Raw genomic sequence first — 18,016 nt, forward strand, 5'->3', positions numbered from 1 at the left:
ATGTTTCTTTCTTTCCTCCCTCCTGCACTCTGCTCAGGTCCGGGACCTGCAGATTGCCTGCACACCAGGGTTCAGTTTTGCAGTTTTTCTGTCCAAACCTACAGCGGTGAGGGAGTGGAATATTCAGGGCCTGCCCTCTGATGCATTCTCTACTGAGAACGGAGTTGTTGTCACCCGCGGAAACCGGTCAGTAACACTAAGACCTCATTTGTTAATAAATGGTTAAATGACTTGTTACAATTGTAGTCTGGTAAGACTGCTCAGTTTGATGTTACAGCCTTTGCTTTTGTTCATTTTGTTTTTGGTTGTGTTCACTTAATGAAATCAGTCAGTCAGTCAGAAAACTTTAACATTTATTTATCCCGCAAGGGGATACATTACATTCAAAGCTGTCAGTGGTATTGGCTTCACATCAGCTAATCATTTGGTATTTGCTATTCAGCAGTCTAATAGCAAAAAAGGAGTTAAAGTAGCAGTTTGTCTTCCTTAGGTAGGCATAATATCACCATCTCGAACGCGTGTGTGCATCAACACACAATGTCCCGAAATGATGTGGTCAGGATGTCCAGTAATACTTTTTGCTTTCCTGACAACCTGCTTCTTCCACACCGAAGCCAAGTCACTTCACTGGAATACCATAACCTTGGAGGAAACCTCCACAATCATGTGCAAACTGTTGTATTATTTTTGAATCAACCCATTTAACCAACATGAAACAGAGGGCTCTATTTTCGTGAACTAGGTGCAGGCGGAACGGATCAGGCCTGCGCCTCGCCTTCGCTTCGCCAACGGGGAGTGGTCAGGAGCAGATTGTGATTTTCCTTCGAGACGCAGCGGAGCGCATCCCGCCTACTTCCCTCCCACCGGCGCAAATGGCATAGAGGGAGGAGAGAAAGCGTGGAGTTGGTTTGACACAGCCGAGTCAGATCTTCACCAATCAAATGAGCTCCTCTCCTCGCCTTTAAATCCGCCGCGCGCGCAAGGCGGACGTTTGATTTCACCGTGGAAGAGAAGATTTGAATCAGCACCTACAGATTACAGCATAGACATTCAGCACATCTATATCGATTGTCCCGTCACACTGATGACAGATCAAAGGCTGCACAGATGAAAGATGAGGATGGATTACTGCTGTGTTGACACTACAGGATTATCTGCTATATTTATGTATTTACTTATTGATTTATTGAGCCGCATCGTCACGCGACCATAACAAATAAAACTGAAAACAAATAAACTATCATCTCTCACAGCAAACCACAATCAGCCTGGCATCATAGTGAGCAGATATTAACATATCCATCTCAGGTAAATTCTAAAGAAAAAAGAAAAAGAGAGACGCTCCGCGATGCTTCCGTTACGCACAGCTGTGTTTATGTTGTGATCTGTGCACACGTGTTTAAATATAGGTTACTAAATATGAGTGTCTTTATTAATGGAAAAGGGGTGTGTGTGTTTTGTTTTTTGTTTTTTTTTTACTGGGCAACAGCTCTCAATCTGTCAGAGCAAGTGAGACGGGAGGAAACTGATGTTCTGGTCCGGTCCAAGCTGGCAGTGTCCGGTCGCGCGAACAGACCTCACGGGCTGATGATGCAAAAGTAGTCTGGGAGGGAGGAGGGAGGAGGAGGGAGCAGGTCTATCTTTCTATCTAACCTATATTTAAACACGTGTGCACAGATCACAGCATAAACAAACTGTGCGTAACGGAGGCATTTCAGTTTTATTTGTTATGGTCGCGTGACGATGCGGCGCTGGCCCCTAATAAATCAATAAGTAAATAAATAAATAAATAGCTGATAATCTGCAACGGCACAGTGTGTAGTGTCAACACCTGCTCTTGGGACATCCACGGCTGTCTCAGTCCCTCCCTGGTTTCATCTGTGTTAATTCAGTCAGGCTGAGTTTCCATTACGCAAGCCTTTGGTCTGCCATCAGTGTGACGGGACAATCTATATAGATATAGGTGTATGTGCTGATTCAGATACAATAAATAGGGGTTATTGTGATGATGATTATTATTATTATTATTATTATTATTGTTAATTGCATTTAAATGTGCCTGGAAGTGTGGAAATCTGCCTGTGAGGTCTTGGTGACGTGGGCGCACTGCGCTGGGCAGTCAAATTACCACTGCGCTGGCTGCGCTTCGCCTTGCGCTGACATTAGACCAGGTTGGAGCTGGCGAGCTTTCGGCGCACTCTCCGCGCGGTCTATTGGCAACAAATTGTCACTGCGCCACGGCGAATCTGTCGACACCTCCCCCTGCTGCGCGACCACTCCCATCTCAGCGCACAGCAGTCTGCCAATTTACCGAATCCGCTGCGCACCTTGTTGCACTGGAGGAAAATGCCACTGCGCCAGCTGCGTCAGGGCTCGCTTCGCTGCGCCCCCCTGAGTTGCGCCAGCAAAATAGGGCCCAGAATGTTAAAAGATTTGCAATAAAACAATGACACACAACATATTATTTGAAACATTAACATGTGTGAACGTGAAATGTGTGTTTCTGACTGTAAAAACAATTGTACTTAAAGCTCCAGTTGGTAAGTTGACGAAAGTGAAAGTAAACTCCGCGACTTGGTCAGAAATTTCAAGACAATACTCCGTCAGGTCCCTTTATGAACCTCTGCCAAGCGCCCCACACACACACAGACACACACAAAGTAGCCATAAACGCACCCACAGAAGATGTACCGTATCCATAGCACGACGTGTAGGAGCGGCGATTGGCTGCTCCTCCTGCTCCCTCTACCTGACTGGTGGAGAATCGTCGGTCGCGGTGGATTTTGGCAAATACGATTACAGGCTGTAGGTGGAGCCAGAGGAGTTAGATTTTGTCCTAAATTACTCATTTAATGTCTGACCATCAGAATATAGTGACAGTTCCAGCAAATATGACTGAATAATTGTTACCAACTGAAGCTTTAATGTATTTCTTACCCTTCTCTGAAGATGGCCACTGATGGTGGACCCTCAGGGCCAAGCTCTGAAGTGGATCAAGAACATGGAGATGAATAGAGTAAGCCTTGACTCAGCCAAACATATTCTGATTGTTTGTGTTAATCCAGTGGGGTCTGTAGGGTTTGGCAGCTCAGTATCTGGATCAATGATGAATACAGTATTTAAGTACCTGCATATAGCACATATGCCAACACAATATAAAAACTGATGCTAGGTTGTTTGACAGTGTTACTGATACATACCTTTAAGATACATTTAAAGAGGGCTCTTGGCATTTGAGAAAACTCCACACCTTTAATTAATAAATGTGTTGTATGTTATACTTCTGTTCTCAAATTAAAACACACTTTAGATATTCACCGAGTATATACTGAACTGAAATGAAATCCTCCTTCCAGTAGCTGTACTGGAATAGAACTTTTCATTTGAACATTACAGTTATTATAGACAGGATGTTTCTTGTGTTTTATCTCTGTTATCTCCAGCTGTACTCAGGTCTCTCTTGGAAAAGATATCTTGATATATTGACCACCTGCTTATTAGAATGTATTATAGATAATCAATGCTCTTTCTCTCCTCCTATGTGTGTGCACATGTGCAGGGTCTGAAAGTAATTGACTTTCAAATGCCAGACTACCTGCGGGTGCTAGAAAATGCCATCCAGTTCGGGAACCCTGTTTTGCTGCAGAATGTCCAGGAGGAGTTGGACCCATCTCTGAATCCAATTCTCAACAAGTCCTTGACACGGATAGGTCAGACATACATACACAAATGAATATATCTCCAGCTAGATATGAGTGGGTGCCTGAGTCTGTGGGTATTGTGGGGATTTGCTTTCACCAGGTGGCAGGCTGCTGTTGAAGCTGGGTGATAAGGAGGTGGAGTACAGTCCAGAGTTTCGTTTCTACATCACCACCAAACTGTCCAACCCGCACTACACACCAGAAATCTCCACAAAGACCACTATAGTCAACTTTGCCGTCAAGGAGCAGGTGTGTGGGCGTGGGTGTGCATGTGTGTGCATCTTGGATTTTTTTCTTGTGTATTGCACTCTAATGTGCTCTAGTTCATTGCTATGCATTTCTCTGTGTATCCACATGTGTGTGTGTGTGTGTGTGTGTGTGTGTGTGTGTAGGGACTGGAGGCCCAACTGTTGGGAATAGTGGTTCGTAAGGAGCGTCCAGATCTGGAAGAACAGAAGGACTCATTAGTGATCAGCATTGCTTCTGGCAAGAGAAGCTTACAGGAACTGGAGGATGAGATCCTAAGGTTGTTCAACATTTTTTATAAATTGACAGATACTTAAAGCTTCCCCAGGAAAATTTAGAAACATATAATTTCTGTCATATTTTATACATATTTTGTATCAAATTAAGTTGAAATATCCAACGTGATTATTAATGGTAATGGTGGAATTATTAGTGGAGATTAGGAATTGATACTAGCAGTGAGTCATAGCATTTGTGGTAAAAAAAAAAAAAAAAAATCAGCAGCAGTAGTGAAGATAAAGAGCAAATGTTATTCTTGGTCTATCTTTATCTTCTTTACCAGGCTGCTGAATGAGGCGACTGGGTCATTGCTGGAGGATGTGCAGCTGGTGAACACCCTTCAGACTTCCAAAGTGACTGCCACTGAGGTCTCAGAGCAGCTGGAGAGCAGTGAACAGACTGAGATCATGATTGACTCTGCTAGAGAGGTCAGGTTGGAGGGATGAAGGGATCGGGGCAGAGCGGGATTGATGCTTTTTACTGGTTCTTAAACAAATTGCAAATACAATCTTGTCATTCTTTAAACTCAAAGAAGCCGTATCTGTAGTGCATGTGCATTTGCATAGAATATATGTATATAACCCTAAGTGCCGGCTCTTAACAGGCCTATCGCCCATGTGCCCAGCGAGCCTCCATTCTCTTCTTCATCCTAAATGACATGGGCCGCATCGACCCCATGTACCAGTTCTCACTGGATGCCTACATAAACCTCTTCAACCTAAGCATAGAAAAGAGCAAGCGCAGCCACAAGCTGGAGGAAAGGATCATCAACCTCAATGAGTACCACACATATGCAGTGTACAGGTGAGCAAGGACGCACCGAGAGAGGCATTCTGTCCACTGTGGAGTGACTCTAGCTAACCCAGTGTGTTGTCCTCTGCAGGTACACATGTCAAGGTCTCTTTGAGGTCCATAAGCTTCTCTTCAGCTTCCACATGTGTGCCAAAATCCTGGAGGTGGCTGGCAAACTCAACATGGATGAGTACAGTTTCTTCCTCCGAGGAGGAATTGTAAGAAAACACTGAATATACACAAACATTTCATGTCTGCCTAATCTGCTGTAGAATAATCCAACTGGACAAATGTTTTACTTTCAATAGATATTTTGTAAAACAATGTAAAGGTTGTGCTTCCCTTCATAGCCCCTTCATTCACAATGTGTTTCCCAAGTTTGAACTGTCTTTGTTCACCAGTGCCATTTTTAATACTGTATGCATGATACTGTATGAGTAGTGTGTGTGGGTGTATGTATTGATATACTGATGTTTGACTGCTGGTAAGCTGGTTGGTGTGTTTTTAGGTACTTGATAAGGCAGCTCAGATGGACAACCCGTGTACCAGTTGGCTGGTGGACTCCAGCTGGGACAACATCACAGAGCTGAGTGAACTGCCCAACTTCCACGGCATCACATCCTCCTTTGAACAGTACCCACAAGAATGGAACCGCTGGTTCACCAGTGCTGAGCCAGAGGATACTGTGTTACCAGGTCTGTGTATATTGTGGGAGGGTTTCTCTTTTGTTTTTGTTTTTTTCTTTTTTAGGTACTAATTGAAATTCCTCTCACTTGGAACAATTCAATTGGAGTTGATTTGTGAGAGAGCCACCAACACATGCTATACATCTGTGCTTCGACAGGTTTCACCTTTGTGCTAAAGTTATACTGTATGAGTTTGTAGTATGTTATACACCAGTGATGATAAACATGAAAATGTCTATGCTGCTATTTCTGACAACTCAGTATTAATAATGGTTGAAAAAATAGAAGATGGAGAGGGAGAGAGTGTCTGGGTTTGCATGTGATGTCTTTTTTATATATCAGGAGGAATTAGATTTGACAAAGTTTGACTGAGTAGTACCTTCTTTCTCTCTTGTCCCTTCCTGTCTGTTTTTTTTTCTAGGTGACTGGGAGAATAAATGTAATGAGCTCCAGAAGATGTTGATAGTGCGCTCTCTGCGTCAGGACCGTGTCTCCTTCTGTGTCACCTCCTTCATTGTTAGCAACCTTGGCTATTGCTTTGTGGAGCCGCCTGTTCTCGACATGAAGGCTGTGAGTGTCAGCTCTTGTCCTTTTCACCGAAGCTGAATTTAGTTTTTTTTTTTTTTTGATGTATGCATAGTGTGCTTGATCTGATTTATGTTGTATGCTGGTTGTAGCTCACTGGGGGGGGAAAAAATCACGTGTTTACACTGTCTCACTTTATGTGTCCTTTTTTGCTGATTCTTTTCTCTCTGCTCTCTCCCCAGATTGTGGAGGAATCTACCAGCAACAGTCCTTTGATTTTTGTTCTGTCTCCTGGGGTAGACCCCACGGGGGCCCTGCTGCAGCTGGCTGAGGCCTCTGGCATGAGCAAGAACTTCCATGCTCTCTCTCTGGGCCAGGGACAGGCCCCGATTGCCAAGAGCATGATAGAAGAGGGCGTCAAAAGTGGTACACCAGTTTCTCTGTTCAGCCTCTGTTTTATTTTGTTTAGCATTTTTCATTTTCTCATAATATTTGAAAACATGTTTTTATCTGTTTCATCAGCTTCTCAAGCCCTCCTTTTGCCATCACAGGTCACTGGGTGTTCCTTGCCAACTGCCACCTCTCTCTCTCATGGATGCCTGACCTGGACAAGCTGGTGGAGCAGCTACAAGTGCAGAAGCCCCACCCAGACTTCAGACTCTGGCTCAGCTCTTCACCACACCCTGAATTTCCTATTACCATCCTGCAGGCCGGCATCAAGATGACCACCGAACCACCAAAGGTGCATGTCCTCGCACACATGGTTTCCCATATATGTACTGGACAGGCATACTGTGTAGGCAAACATAATGTACATTACAACAAACCTATGCATAGGCTGTGAAGTTGTATCTCCCACATGTGTTTTACAGTAAAATATGCATCCTACTTGTAACTGTCTCCCTAGTGTTAACACTGCTTTCTGTCCTCAGGGTGTGAAGGCCAACATGAAACGTCTGTACCAGCTGGTGACTGAGACACAGTTCAACCGCTGCTCCAGACCTGTCTTCTACCGGAAGCTGCTCTTCTCCCTCTGCTTCTTCCACAGCATCCTGCTGGAAAGGAAGAAGTTTCTACAGCTGGGCTGGAACATTGTCTACGGCTTCAATGATTCTGACTTTGAGGTCTGGACCTCATCTGATACTGAAGGAGAGAGTGACAGCTATCAGAAAGAAAAGGCCAAAAGTGAAACTAAGAGATTAGTCTGTTTTTTAGTCTATGGAAGATGTAGATGGTGGTAATGAATGGTACAGTGAAGATGATCATAGAGTGGTGGTGACTTGAGGGGAGTTTCTGCTTGGCTGATGTTTTCGAGCCAGTAATCTGTCCTAAACCACAAATGTAGGCTTAAGTCAAGCAGAGAGGCCGTTTTATAGGCTGTCAGAGTAGAGGCTGATCAGACTGATGGATAATGACAGTCTACTTCAAGTGCATGAGTCTGATCAGTACTTATGGCCTTTTGTTAAAATGTCTGTCTCTCCACTCCATCTAATCTCCACAGAATCATCATTCAGATCATTTCACTTGCCCTCAGTGTGATGTTCTGCATTTCAAAGTCACTGGGTTAAACAGTGTTCTTGGTGCTCCACCAGGTGAGTGAGAGTCTGCTGAGTCTGTACCTGGATGAGTATGAGGAGATTCCCTGGGACGCTCTCAAGTACCTGATTGCTGGGGTCAACTATGGAGGTCATGTCACAGACGACTGGGACAGACGACTTCTAACCACGTACATCAATGACTACTTCTGTGATGCTGCTGTCAGCCAGACCTTCTTCAAGTGAGACGCTGGAACACACACAAACTCACATACAGTCATTTTAAAACCTATTTTTGTATGGGAACACATGACAGTATAAGTACAGTACTTTAAAATATAAATGCGTGCCAGTGTTGACTTATTAGGCTTAATTAACACACCTCTAAAATTGTTACTGCAATTCTACTTTAAAATCATTTTCCTGAGTAGAAGCTGCACTACAGCAGCAGAGTCCATGTCAACGCCCTGTTATAGCACCTTGCAGGTCACAGAGTGCCAGCGCTACCAAGTGGTCAATCAGATTATTGCAGCCTAAAAGCATGAACACTGACATGGGCTTTCCTCACCTTCTTTTTATTTGTTTTATTTGTTTTATTTCTTGCACAAATGTTGTGTCAATCCCTTTTATTATAATCAACCACCTGGAAAACATTTAATGCACCAAGTAACATGGGCTATATGAAAAATACTGTACATACAACTAGAAATATACAGTGTATATGAAGAATAAGTCCTCTTGAACTGCATCAGAGAATGTGAGTCAAAGGACTGTTTGCAGGTATGGCAGTGAGTGTCATGCACTGCAATGAAAACACAAAACCTGCAGCTGCCTCTGGTAGAACATTCATTCAGATATTTTCAATACACTAACAATATACTGTATATATCTAACACTATATATATTTATGATTTTATGCTTAGGGTTAGTGTGCTGCTTTTCTGGAGTTATTATGCTGAAAAACATTAGATGAGATGAAAATAATCTGTACTGGGAAACTAGGTCACGGGTCATTGCATTGACAGGAAATACAGTTGAGAGAACAATAGCTCTAACACTGTGCTCTGAAACTCTTGAAGCTGTTTGCCATTGAAACAGTGTATTAATGGTAATGGTGCAAATGAAAGTAAAATTCAATATCTCTGTTTGGGTCTAGTTGTTTCTATTGATAGAGAGAGGCTCATAAAGTAGAATGAACAGTATGTTCAGAAATAAGTTCAAGTGCTTATGTGTTGCTAAGTATTCACATACAAATATGCAAGTTCAATACACATAGATGATCTTCTTTTCCCTGTACCACTGTTTCTAGATATAATTTCATATCACTGACTTTATACCCTTTCACTCCTCTTTCTCTGTCAGGTTATCCCCCTTAACCTCCTATTACATCCCCCGTGATGGTCCCCAGGCCACATACAGGGATTATATCAATATGCTGCCGCCCACAGAGCACCCCGAGGTGTTTGGCCAGCACCCTAATGCTGATATTGCCAGTCAGATTGCTGAGACCAGGACGCTGTTCGACACCCTGCTCTCCCTGCAGCCCCAGGTCACCAGCCCCACTGCTGGAGGGGCTAGACCAAGTAGAGAAGACAAGGTAAGGAGAGGGTGGAAGGGCAGAGATGACTAGTTAAGTAAATTAAACTTTCATAAGATGAGCTATACACATTTTATATCTGCACCATAGTTCAGCAGTATCCTGGCCTGTTCATCTCTATTATAAAGTACTGTATGTAACAGAGATTAATTTAAAACTCTCCATGTAAGTACAGTCTTTTTAACTTTCTCTGCTCTTTAAAACTAATCATCCTCACTCTTTCTGCCATTCAGTTTGAGCTCATAGTCAAACTGAAGGTTATTGGGCGCATATGAGCACAAATGTTGAAAAGTTGCCCCTCATGAAGAAAGTCTTAAATCACCTGCACAGAAATTCAAATTTTTATGAGAGAATCAAAAAGCTCACTATTTTACAAGCATTAAACAACCCAAGTCATATAGTGTGGAGAGTTTTAACAAGAATGGACATTAGACAGAAAGGATATGTGATATTCCTGCCTCTATCTCAGCTCATCTGTCTGTCTGGCCTAGAAGGCATACGAGTACATTAAGGATATATACTGATAATCCTCCAACATTCATTTTTGAAGAGAGTTTTTCATGGTTGATTTGATTTAAAAGACTTAATCTAATAAAATTGAATAAAATCCATCCTGTCAGGCCTTTGGAAAGTGCTACAGGTCTTAAGTCATCACAACACAGAAGTAACAACATGTGATTATGGTCACGGTGAATGCCACGGAGCAGAGAGCCAGTAAAAACAAGCCACAGGGAGAACCTTTAGTTTCAGACAGCATATTTTACATGTTTGGAAATGATGCGATCAGTTCTTAATACCTTTCTGTCATATGACAGACCTCACTATTGTTCACTGAGTTGAGCCAAATGCTAATTCTAGTCAGGTTTAATGCACCCTGATTACTCCACTGCTACAAGACGGCTTGTTTTTACCTCCAGTATCACGCTGCCTTTGTTTTCATCTGTTATATTAGTTCCAGTGACATTTGTGGTTATTTTCATCAGTTTCACTGGTGTAGTAAGAGTACTCTCATGTTCAGTATCAGCTGCTGCATAGCAGAGGAGTGTTTGTCCTGGCACATAGATGAATGTTTTCTCTGGCCAAAGTCCCAGATTAGAGCTGGGTGTATGAATAAAATTCTCTATCTTGGTATAATTCTATGTTACAGAATAAATATTGTGATGCAGAACATTTTCTGGAAAATCATTTAAAAGTGTTTATGTATAAAACAACCAAATCTATTCCAAACACAGGCCACAAAATGGCCTGATGTATCCGTAGAGCGATAGCTACTCCAAACAATTAACAGTTGGAGCAATGAACGGCCCTCTACATGAAGCCAATGTGTTTTTTTTATTATTTCTCCAAGAATTTCTCACATATCTAATGGTTACACAGCACTAGCAGATGGTCACTGGTGTAATAAGATGCCGATCCGAAACTTTGTGGAGAAAACTGCAATATAAAGTCTATCAGGAAATCTTAATCTTTTATTGCTTCTAAGATTTTATCCTTATTAAATTGATTTGATATGTGTTCTCTTAATCCATGGCAAAGAAGACTTACCGGTATATTTACTATTTGTTGATATGCCACAATACTCAAGTTGCATCGGACAGAACGACCACATTCTGATCCCACTCTGACCATTTGTTATTCATATGTTTTGCATTCAGGTTTAGATGTGTCTTTGAGCTTGTAACTCTGAGGTCAAGCCTTGGGGGCGGGACTAGATAAGCTTTTGCTTCTCCCGCTTTCCCTTTCGGTCATGTGTATTGTATTAATTGGATTGAGATGATGTGTGATGATGATGACTAATTGACATGCCCGAAATGAACCAAATAAATAAATAAATAAATAAATAAATAAATGTCTGTTATTGTGAAAGTGATTGGAGTTTTATAATGGTGTCAATAATCACTGTCAGTATCATTCAGTTCCTCTGTAGCTTTTCCTGTGGTTTTCAGAGTGTGGTGGAGTTTATGTGGCTGATTTGGAAGGATGTTTTTGTATACTGTACAGCTCTGTGATCTGACTGAGAGTTTCTTCACTTAAAGTAGATCTGTGGGCTACCTTTGTAATATAACATTTCCCACCTGCTTTTGTACAATGTGTCATTGGTGTATCTAGGTGTTAGAGCTGCTGGGAGACGTTCGTGAGAAGATTCCAGCGTTGATTGACTATGAGGGCACTAGGACACTCCTCCAGGACAACCCCTCCCCTCTTAATGTGGTCCTGCTGCAAGAGATCCAGAGATACAACTCCCTGCTGGGCACCATCATGTATGAACTGAGATAGGGACATGTGTGTGTGGGTGTGTGTGTCATATGCTATTGAGTAGAAATGTGAATGATTATATGAATGATGGATCATTTACATAGATAAATGAGTATGAAATGAGAAAATAAGGAATAACATGAGACATGGAGACTTAGTAGGCTAATTTAGTAGAGTGGTCATTAACCATTCCAAAAACATAAATCCAAATATTATTTGCATTTCATCATCAGGGAGTAAACACAAATACAAAATTAGTCAAATATTGGCTTATATAAGCTCTTACAGAAAGAAACTTGAAACTTGGGCAAATTGATTGCTCTAGAGTTACATCCCTCATGAAATGAATATGCAAGAGAGCAGTTGCCCAGTTACCCAGCCTGATAGTTTGTGTTTCTATGTGTGAGTGAGTAATTCCAGTAGAACCAGACTAGAAAGCAGTGATGACTAAAGGCCTCAAACAAAGGGTAAAGATAACAAAGGGTAAAAATAACAGATGTGTTGCTGTAACTGTGTATGTTTGTGTCTTAGTTTGTCCCTGGTGGAGCTGGAGAGGGGGATCAAAGGCTTAGTGGTGATGTCATCCAGCTTGGAGGAGACCTTCCACTGTATTTATGACGCCCGTGTACCACCTCTGTGGGAGAAGGTGCCAGACACACACACACACAAACACACAGATTTCACCCACAATAGTCCAGACTATTGTATTTCATTCTTCTACAGAACAAGTTCTTCATCAGGTGTCTGTTTATTCTTTGCTGATCTTTCCTTCCACTGAAGCATTCTCAACTTCTCTCTTGTTAAAATGTATAAATGTAACACTTACACATACTGTATGCATGTGCATAACACAAACACCGTATGTGCCATGCACATGCAGTATGAGAGGTGAGACATCCTGATGTAAGAAGTGAGACTGCACCTGTTACCTTCATTTTTATATTCTTCCTTTGTCAAAAAGAAGGCACAGACAGGAATGAAGGAGTCTTGCTGATCAATAATATTGAGGCTGTCCTCCCTTTGGAGAAACGAGAGCACTTAAATAACTTAGGACAAAAAAGACTCTCTCACTCAGGCTGAGTGAGAATTACATTTTTTGAAGGTGCTTTGAAAAAGGTAGCAAAGCATGACAGTATCCAAGGTAAACAGTGAAACAATAGCAGCTTTTATTGGCCTGGCTGCGCTGCGCTCTATAATCAAGTATTGACCAAGTTATTTTCCTTGTGCAGGTAACAGATGATGTTTCCATACAGACAGACAGCGATGCTTATTTTTCCATGACTTACTCTGACTTCATGTGCATCCAAGGGTTTCTCCCTACAACAAGTATGACAGGTTTCTATGGTGCGCTGCCATCTAACATTGACCATTCAGATTTCCACTCAGGAGTCTTGAGTATTGATCCTTGTGATCTGATCAACACCAATCACTTCTGCTCTCCTCAGCCAGTCCAACACAGCTGCAGGCATTTCTGTACTGACTCACTGGTCTGTTATTAAAGGTGTATTTATCCATCACTCTGCCTGGCTGCACAGACACACTCTTATTGTTCTCCTCTGTCCAACCACACACACACACAGACCCTCGCACACACACTCATACTCACAGTGATGTGGCTCTGGCAGCGTTCCAGCTGTAATTCTGTCTGAACTCTCCATTCTGGCTTCATTATCACTGGACCTCTCTTTGCAGTGGGTAGAGAACACAGGGCGCTGTCAGCCTGGGTCAAGGGGCTAGAAAAGATTCTGGCTACTGTTCAAGTGTGTGCATGCGCATGTGTGTGTGTCCACTGAGCAGGAGTCATGTAGGGCACTTTATGTTCATCTTCAAACGTCTCATTCTGGTATCATTATAGACTGTGCATAAAAGCATGTATATGTGTTTATGTGTATGTGCGCATGCATGTGTTTGTGTGTAGCTGTTGATCAGGTGGAGCATGTCTTGGCCCCCAGTGTCTGAACAAAGCCTACCTACGTCTGTGGACTAATCATAGTGTAATAAGCAAAGTAAACCTTCCAAGGCCTGCTCCACTTTCCTAAAAAGACCCTGAGCTCATTGTGCTCCAGCCAGAGGCTTATTCCTGCTGGGTGTACTGTATGTGTGTGTCTGTGTGTGTGTGTATCTGTGTGTGAGTGTGTATCTATTTCCTTTTATAGGAGTATTGGGCAGCTATTAGGGCTGCTGCCTCCAGCTGAGCTTCTCTCTTCTACTGACCACTTGTGAACCAGACAACTTTGTCTTTCACTTTTCTTTTCCATCTATTTTTGGCCCTCGTCCATTTTTCTGTCTTTCCTCATTCACTGCGTCTTGCTGTTTTTTTGTGTTCTTCAGCTCCTCATACTCATCATTCTCATTCCTTGTACACCCCCCTTCCAGTGTTCCCTCCATTCTGTGCTCTTCTCTCCCTCTATCTCTTCATGCCTCATCTGGTCGACACAGCAATAACAGCCCCTCATAGACTCTCTGTCCTCCTTATTTATCCCTCCATCCCTCCATCCCTCTCCGCCCCTCCTTGGCATGGCAGCCTGTCATTAGTTCTGAGCTCACAGACTCATGGCTTTAATTTTGGCCTGCCTGCCTCTCTGTCTCCGGCCATTTTGTCTCTTATTTCTTCACAAGGCTCTGCCGTCTGTACGAGCGTTGTGCATATGTGATGTGTATTCATACAGAACATTCACTCCTGGGAGGCAAACATGCAAAAAGTCCACACACACTCACTCCGCTATGCATGTATTTGTATATTTTATTCTGGCAGGTCTGACAGTTTAGTAGCATAAAATATACAGATTGTATGATAACCTTCAACAATATTAATTCAATCTAAAAAGGTTAGGTCCACTCACTTCAGCCTACATGACTCTGACTCATGTTCTGCAGAGGAGTTCAAAGGTTCAAACATAAAGACTGTAAAAAGTTGAGGAAAGTCTTCAATTAGTTCAATGGGAGCAGGTGCTAGTGCAAAGATGCATTCACCATAGCAACATAAACAGTTTTTGAAGATGGTCTAGTAGCATCATTTTGCAGCTTTAAGTTATATTTAAATTTATCCACAGTTCAAATTAGATGAAAGCAAAGAACATTTAACCGAATGATGATGATAAACCTTGCACCGATCAACAAGTGTAGCAGTGTTATTATGATTTATTTAGTCAAATAAATGATATAAAAAGTTAAACAAAGAGTTACTTTTAAACACTTGACAGCGACCAGACCAAATGCCAAACAAAACTTTGGTCTTTTCACTTTGGTAAATGGGATTATTGATGACTTGAAAAAGCAAAAAGTAATTTAGCCAATTTACAGTCCTGCCCAAAATCATAATCTGTGAGGATCTAGTTTATATCAGATAATTAAATGATACTAACTGTCACACATCTTCCCTCAGCGACTTTGATGTGATAGCAAATCAAATCAACTTATGGAAGTTAAAGTTGTCATGTCAGAATTAATATCACCTTATTTGCAAAATTTTACAGTTCCTCCAAACCCTTTCTGCATCTCTTCCTGTGTGTTGGTCAGACTTCAGTGTGTATTGTTGGTCAGAGCTGGGTGCTACTGCACTCCACTGGGCTTTTTCCCATTGTACTGTATGTAGCTGCCAACAGCTGGAAGCATGAAATGACTGTAGATTTGCCATGTCTCTCTCCCTCTCTCTCTCTGTCTCTAGGCATACCCCTCACTGAAGCCCCTGGCAGCCTGGACCAGGGATCTTTGCCAGCGAGTCGATCAGTTTGCGCGCTGGGCAGAGACGGCCCAGCCCCCCGTCTTGTTCTGGCTCTCCGGCTTCACCTTTCCCAACGGTTTCCTCACTGCTGTGCTGCAGTCTTATGCTCGCCAGCATAATGTAAGATTTCACATGGACAGAAAAAGACAGTTATTCGTGAAGCACAGCGCCAGAAACCACAGTTTATATTATCTTTCTTGTGACTGAAGGTCATGCATTTCTGAATGTATCTAGTAGGACTTGTCAGTTTAATGTATGCCCTGTTAAATCTTTGCAGCACATACAATACACAATTAAACACACCCTGGGAAATGCTTGCTGATGCTGACACAGTTGCTCCCTGCACCGGCTTGGCAAACACAAGTTGCTGAACACTCGTTTCCCTTTCCTCTTTGGAGTCCATACATTAATCTCAGCCTCTCACAGCCAACAACCACCACACACGCTATTGTGCATTAGTCGACTTGAGCAATTCATCTAACAAATGTGTATTTATACCTCTCAGTTGCAAGGCTCTGCTGCAGTGAAATGGACTTTTGGACCAGTCATAGTAGCAGCAACATGGTGTCCACCAGCAGATAACACTGTGTGAAACTGTTGTTGCAGATATCAGTGGACACGCTGTCCTGGGAGTTCATAGTATCCACTGTGGATGACAGCAACCTCCTTGACCCCCCTAAGGTGACTCCCTCCACGCACATTTCTGTTCCATGAAGATTTACATAAGCCGGCCATCAGAGCACTTTTGTGAGGCCTTCAGCTTTCAGCAGCCGTTGCCACTTTCCAGCACAATTTCATTTCTACTCAAACTTTGACAGATTTCCTGAAAAACGTATTTTTATTCACAGCGGCACACCGCTTTGTGCCTCTCTCTCCCAATCCAACAAATCCACTCTCATATTTTTTTCTTGTCCTATGGAGCAGTTTTCACAATCCCAATTTTGACAGAGGGGTAAAATGTTTTTCACTTCTCCCACTGTGTCATTGTAACTCTCTATTTGTCACTCACTTCATCTCATTTTATTCTTCTCTCAATTCCTCTGTGTTTCTCCCACCTGTTTCTACATTTTACCTCCCTGTGCTGCTCCAAAACCAGGACACACTTCAAACTTTTCATTTTATTTATGTTCATTTCCCCTCATGTCTCTCTATATTTCCATCTGTCCTAACATGTCTTTTTTCTGGTCCCTCCTCACTCTATCTCTCATGGCAGACTGCTTTCCATCCTCCTCTCTTTTTTTCTGCCACTCAGCCCTCCCCTTCCCCATGTTCTCACCCCTCCCTTCTCTCCCCTCTACCCGTTACATTAGCTAATTGGCATGGCTGTTTGTCATAAACATTTTTTCAAAGCTGTATGCATGTCATCTCCAAGTGTTTACATCTCACGCCCCTTCCCTCCTTTAACTTGTGTCTGTGTTTATGCCCTCTCCCCCCTCTCCTCTCCTCTCCTCTCCTCTCCTCTCCTCCCCTCCAGGACGGGGTATATATCAGAGGTCTGTACCTGGAGGGGGCAGGTTGGGACAAGAGTAACTCCTGTCTGGTGGAAGCTGAGCCCATGCAGATGGTCTGTCCCGTCCCCACCATCCACTTCAAGCCTGTGGAGAACCGCAAGAAAATGGGAAAGAGTGAGTGGCTGAATACTTTTTGTCGGGGAATGTCCTCATTGCATTTCACCAACATACTTTCCATCTTCATCTCCTAGTATTTTTACATTTATTTTGAATGATTCATTTTTGGTTTCTTGTTTGCTCTCTCTTGCACGTAGTTTGTGATCTCATACCCTGTGGTTCAACGGTCTCAACTCTGTTACTCTGTCTCTCTTGTGTGTGTGTGTGTGTGTGTGTGTGTAGGTGTGTACCTGTGCCCATGTTACTACTTCCCAGTGCGTTCCGGTGGAGCAGGCCGGGCATCTTTTGTGGTCGGTGTAGAGGTGAAATCTGGAGCTGTGACCCCAGACCACTGGATCAAGAGAGGGACTGCTCTTCTCATGAGCCTGGACAGCTGAAGGCCTTAACATACAAACACTCACACTGACACTTTAAATTGTATTATTTATTGTTTTAAACTTTTATAGTATGCAGCTTGTTCAATCTAATGTAGCCATAAATAATAATTCATTCATTTACAATTCCTAGTAAGTTCTTTTTGTCGTCTTCTTCCTCTCTGCCGTCAGCTGACCGATTATTCACTCCTCTCCTCAGACCTGCATCAGTCTTTCCATGTTGACCCCCGTTTATCCTGCTCACACAGACTGGAAATAGTTTCCTACTGTGAAGTGTTGTGCTGTACTGGAAACTTGTGCCTTTGTAACATCTGGATCAGTGACTGTCTGGACATGGAAGTGTGTGTTGTGCTCATAGAATTCCTGATGTAATCTGTCTATCTTGTATTAACATAACAGCTTCACCAAAGTACCTGTGTGCAGACATTCTGATGCTATAAGAAATAAAATATCTGCAAAATGTCGGCCAGATACAATCATCAGAAATTAGTGCTTCACTTTTGTAATACAATGAATTTCAAGATATATTACCTTTATTTGAATGAAGCCCATAATATATCACCTCCAGGCTTTGTGCACTTGTTGACCAGACAGTCAAGGAAACCCAGATCAGTTTAAATGAACAGATACAGGCCTGTAACCCTAATTAAAAAATAAAAAAAAATCTTTAAAA

The 18,016-nt window shown here is 42.5% G+C and overlaps 1 protein-coding gene across 1 annotated transcript in view; it reads left to right on the forward strand.

Moving 5' to 3' along the window:
• The window catches only part of dnah2 (dynein, axonemal, heavy chain 2), an 84,960-nt gene extending 67,177 nt beyond the window's left edge, over nucleotides 1-17,783 (forward strand). The window contains exons 68-88 of the mRNA XM_085806196.1: nucleotides 38-186; nucleotides 2,950-3,016; nucleotides 3,560-3,710; nucleotides 3,802-3,950; nucleotides 4,094-4,227; nucleotides 4,510-4,654; nucleotides 4,831-5,030; nucleotides 5,110-5,236; nucleotides 5,527-5,713; nucleotides 6,126-6,274; nucleotides 6,472-6,655; nucleotides 6,781-6,971; nucleotides 7,162-7,353; nucleotides 7,822-8,006; nucleotides 9,127-9,361; nucleotides 11,471-11,622; nucleotides 12,149-12,263; nucleotides 15,285-15,461; nucleotides 15,948-16,022; nucleotides 16,816-16,966; nucleotides 17,192-17,783. Of these exons, the coding sequence (XP_085662322.1) occupies nucleotides 38-186; nucleotides 2,950-3,016; nucleotides 3,560-3,710; nucleotides 3,802-3,950; nucleotides 4,094-4,227; nucleotides 4,510-4,654; nucleotides 4,831-5,030; nucleotides 5,110-5,236; nucleotides 5,527-5,713; nucleotides 6,126-6,274; nucleotides 6,472-6,655; nucleotides 6,781-6,971; nucleotides 7,162-7,353; nucleotides 7,822-8,006; nucleotides 9,127-9,361; nucleotides 11,471-11,622; nucleotides 12,149-12,263; nucleotides 15,285-15,461; nucleotides 15,948-16,022; nucleotides 16,816-16,966; nucleotides 17,192-17,346 (3,270 nt within the window). The 3' untranslated portion in view covers nucleotides 17,347-17,783. The remainder of the gene's footprint in view (nucleotides 1-37; nucleotides 187-2,949; nucleotides 3,017-3,559; nucleotides 3,711-3,801; nucleotides 3,951-4,093; nucleotides 4,228-4,509; nucleotides 4,655-4,830; nucleotides 5,031-5,109; nucleotides 5,237-5,526; nucleotides 5,714-6,125; nucleotides 6,275-6,471; nucleotides 6,656-6,780; nucleotides 6,972-7,161; nucleotides 7,354-7,821; nucleotides 8,007-9,126; nucleotides 9,362-11,470; nucleotides 11,623-12,148; nucleotides 12,264-15,284; nucleotides 15,462-15,947; nucleotides 16,023-16,815; nucleotides 16,967-17,191) is intronic.
• The last annotated feature ends 233 nt before the right edge of the window (nucleotides 17,784-18,016 follow it).

Source organism: Trachurus japonicus, chromosome 18 (assembly GCF_045865225.1).
Source record: "Trachurus japonicus isolate A0001 chromosome 18, Traja_1.0".
Taxonomy (NCBI): Eukaryota; Metazoa; Chordata; class Actinopteri; order Carangiformes; family Carangidae; genus Trachurus; species Trachurus japonicus.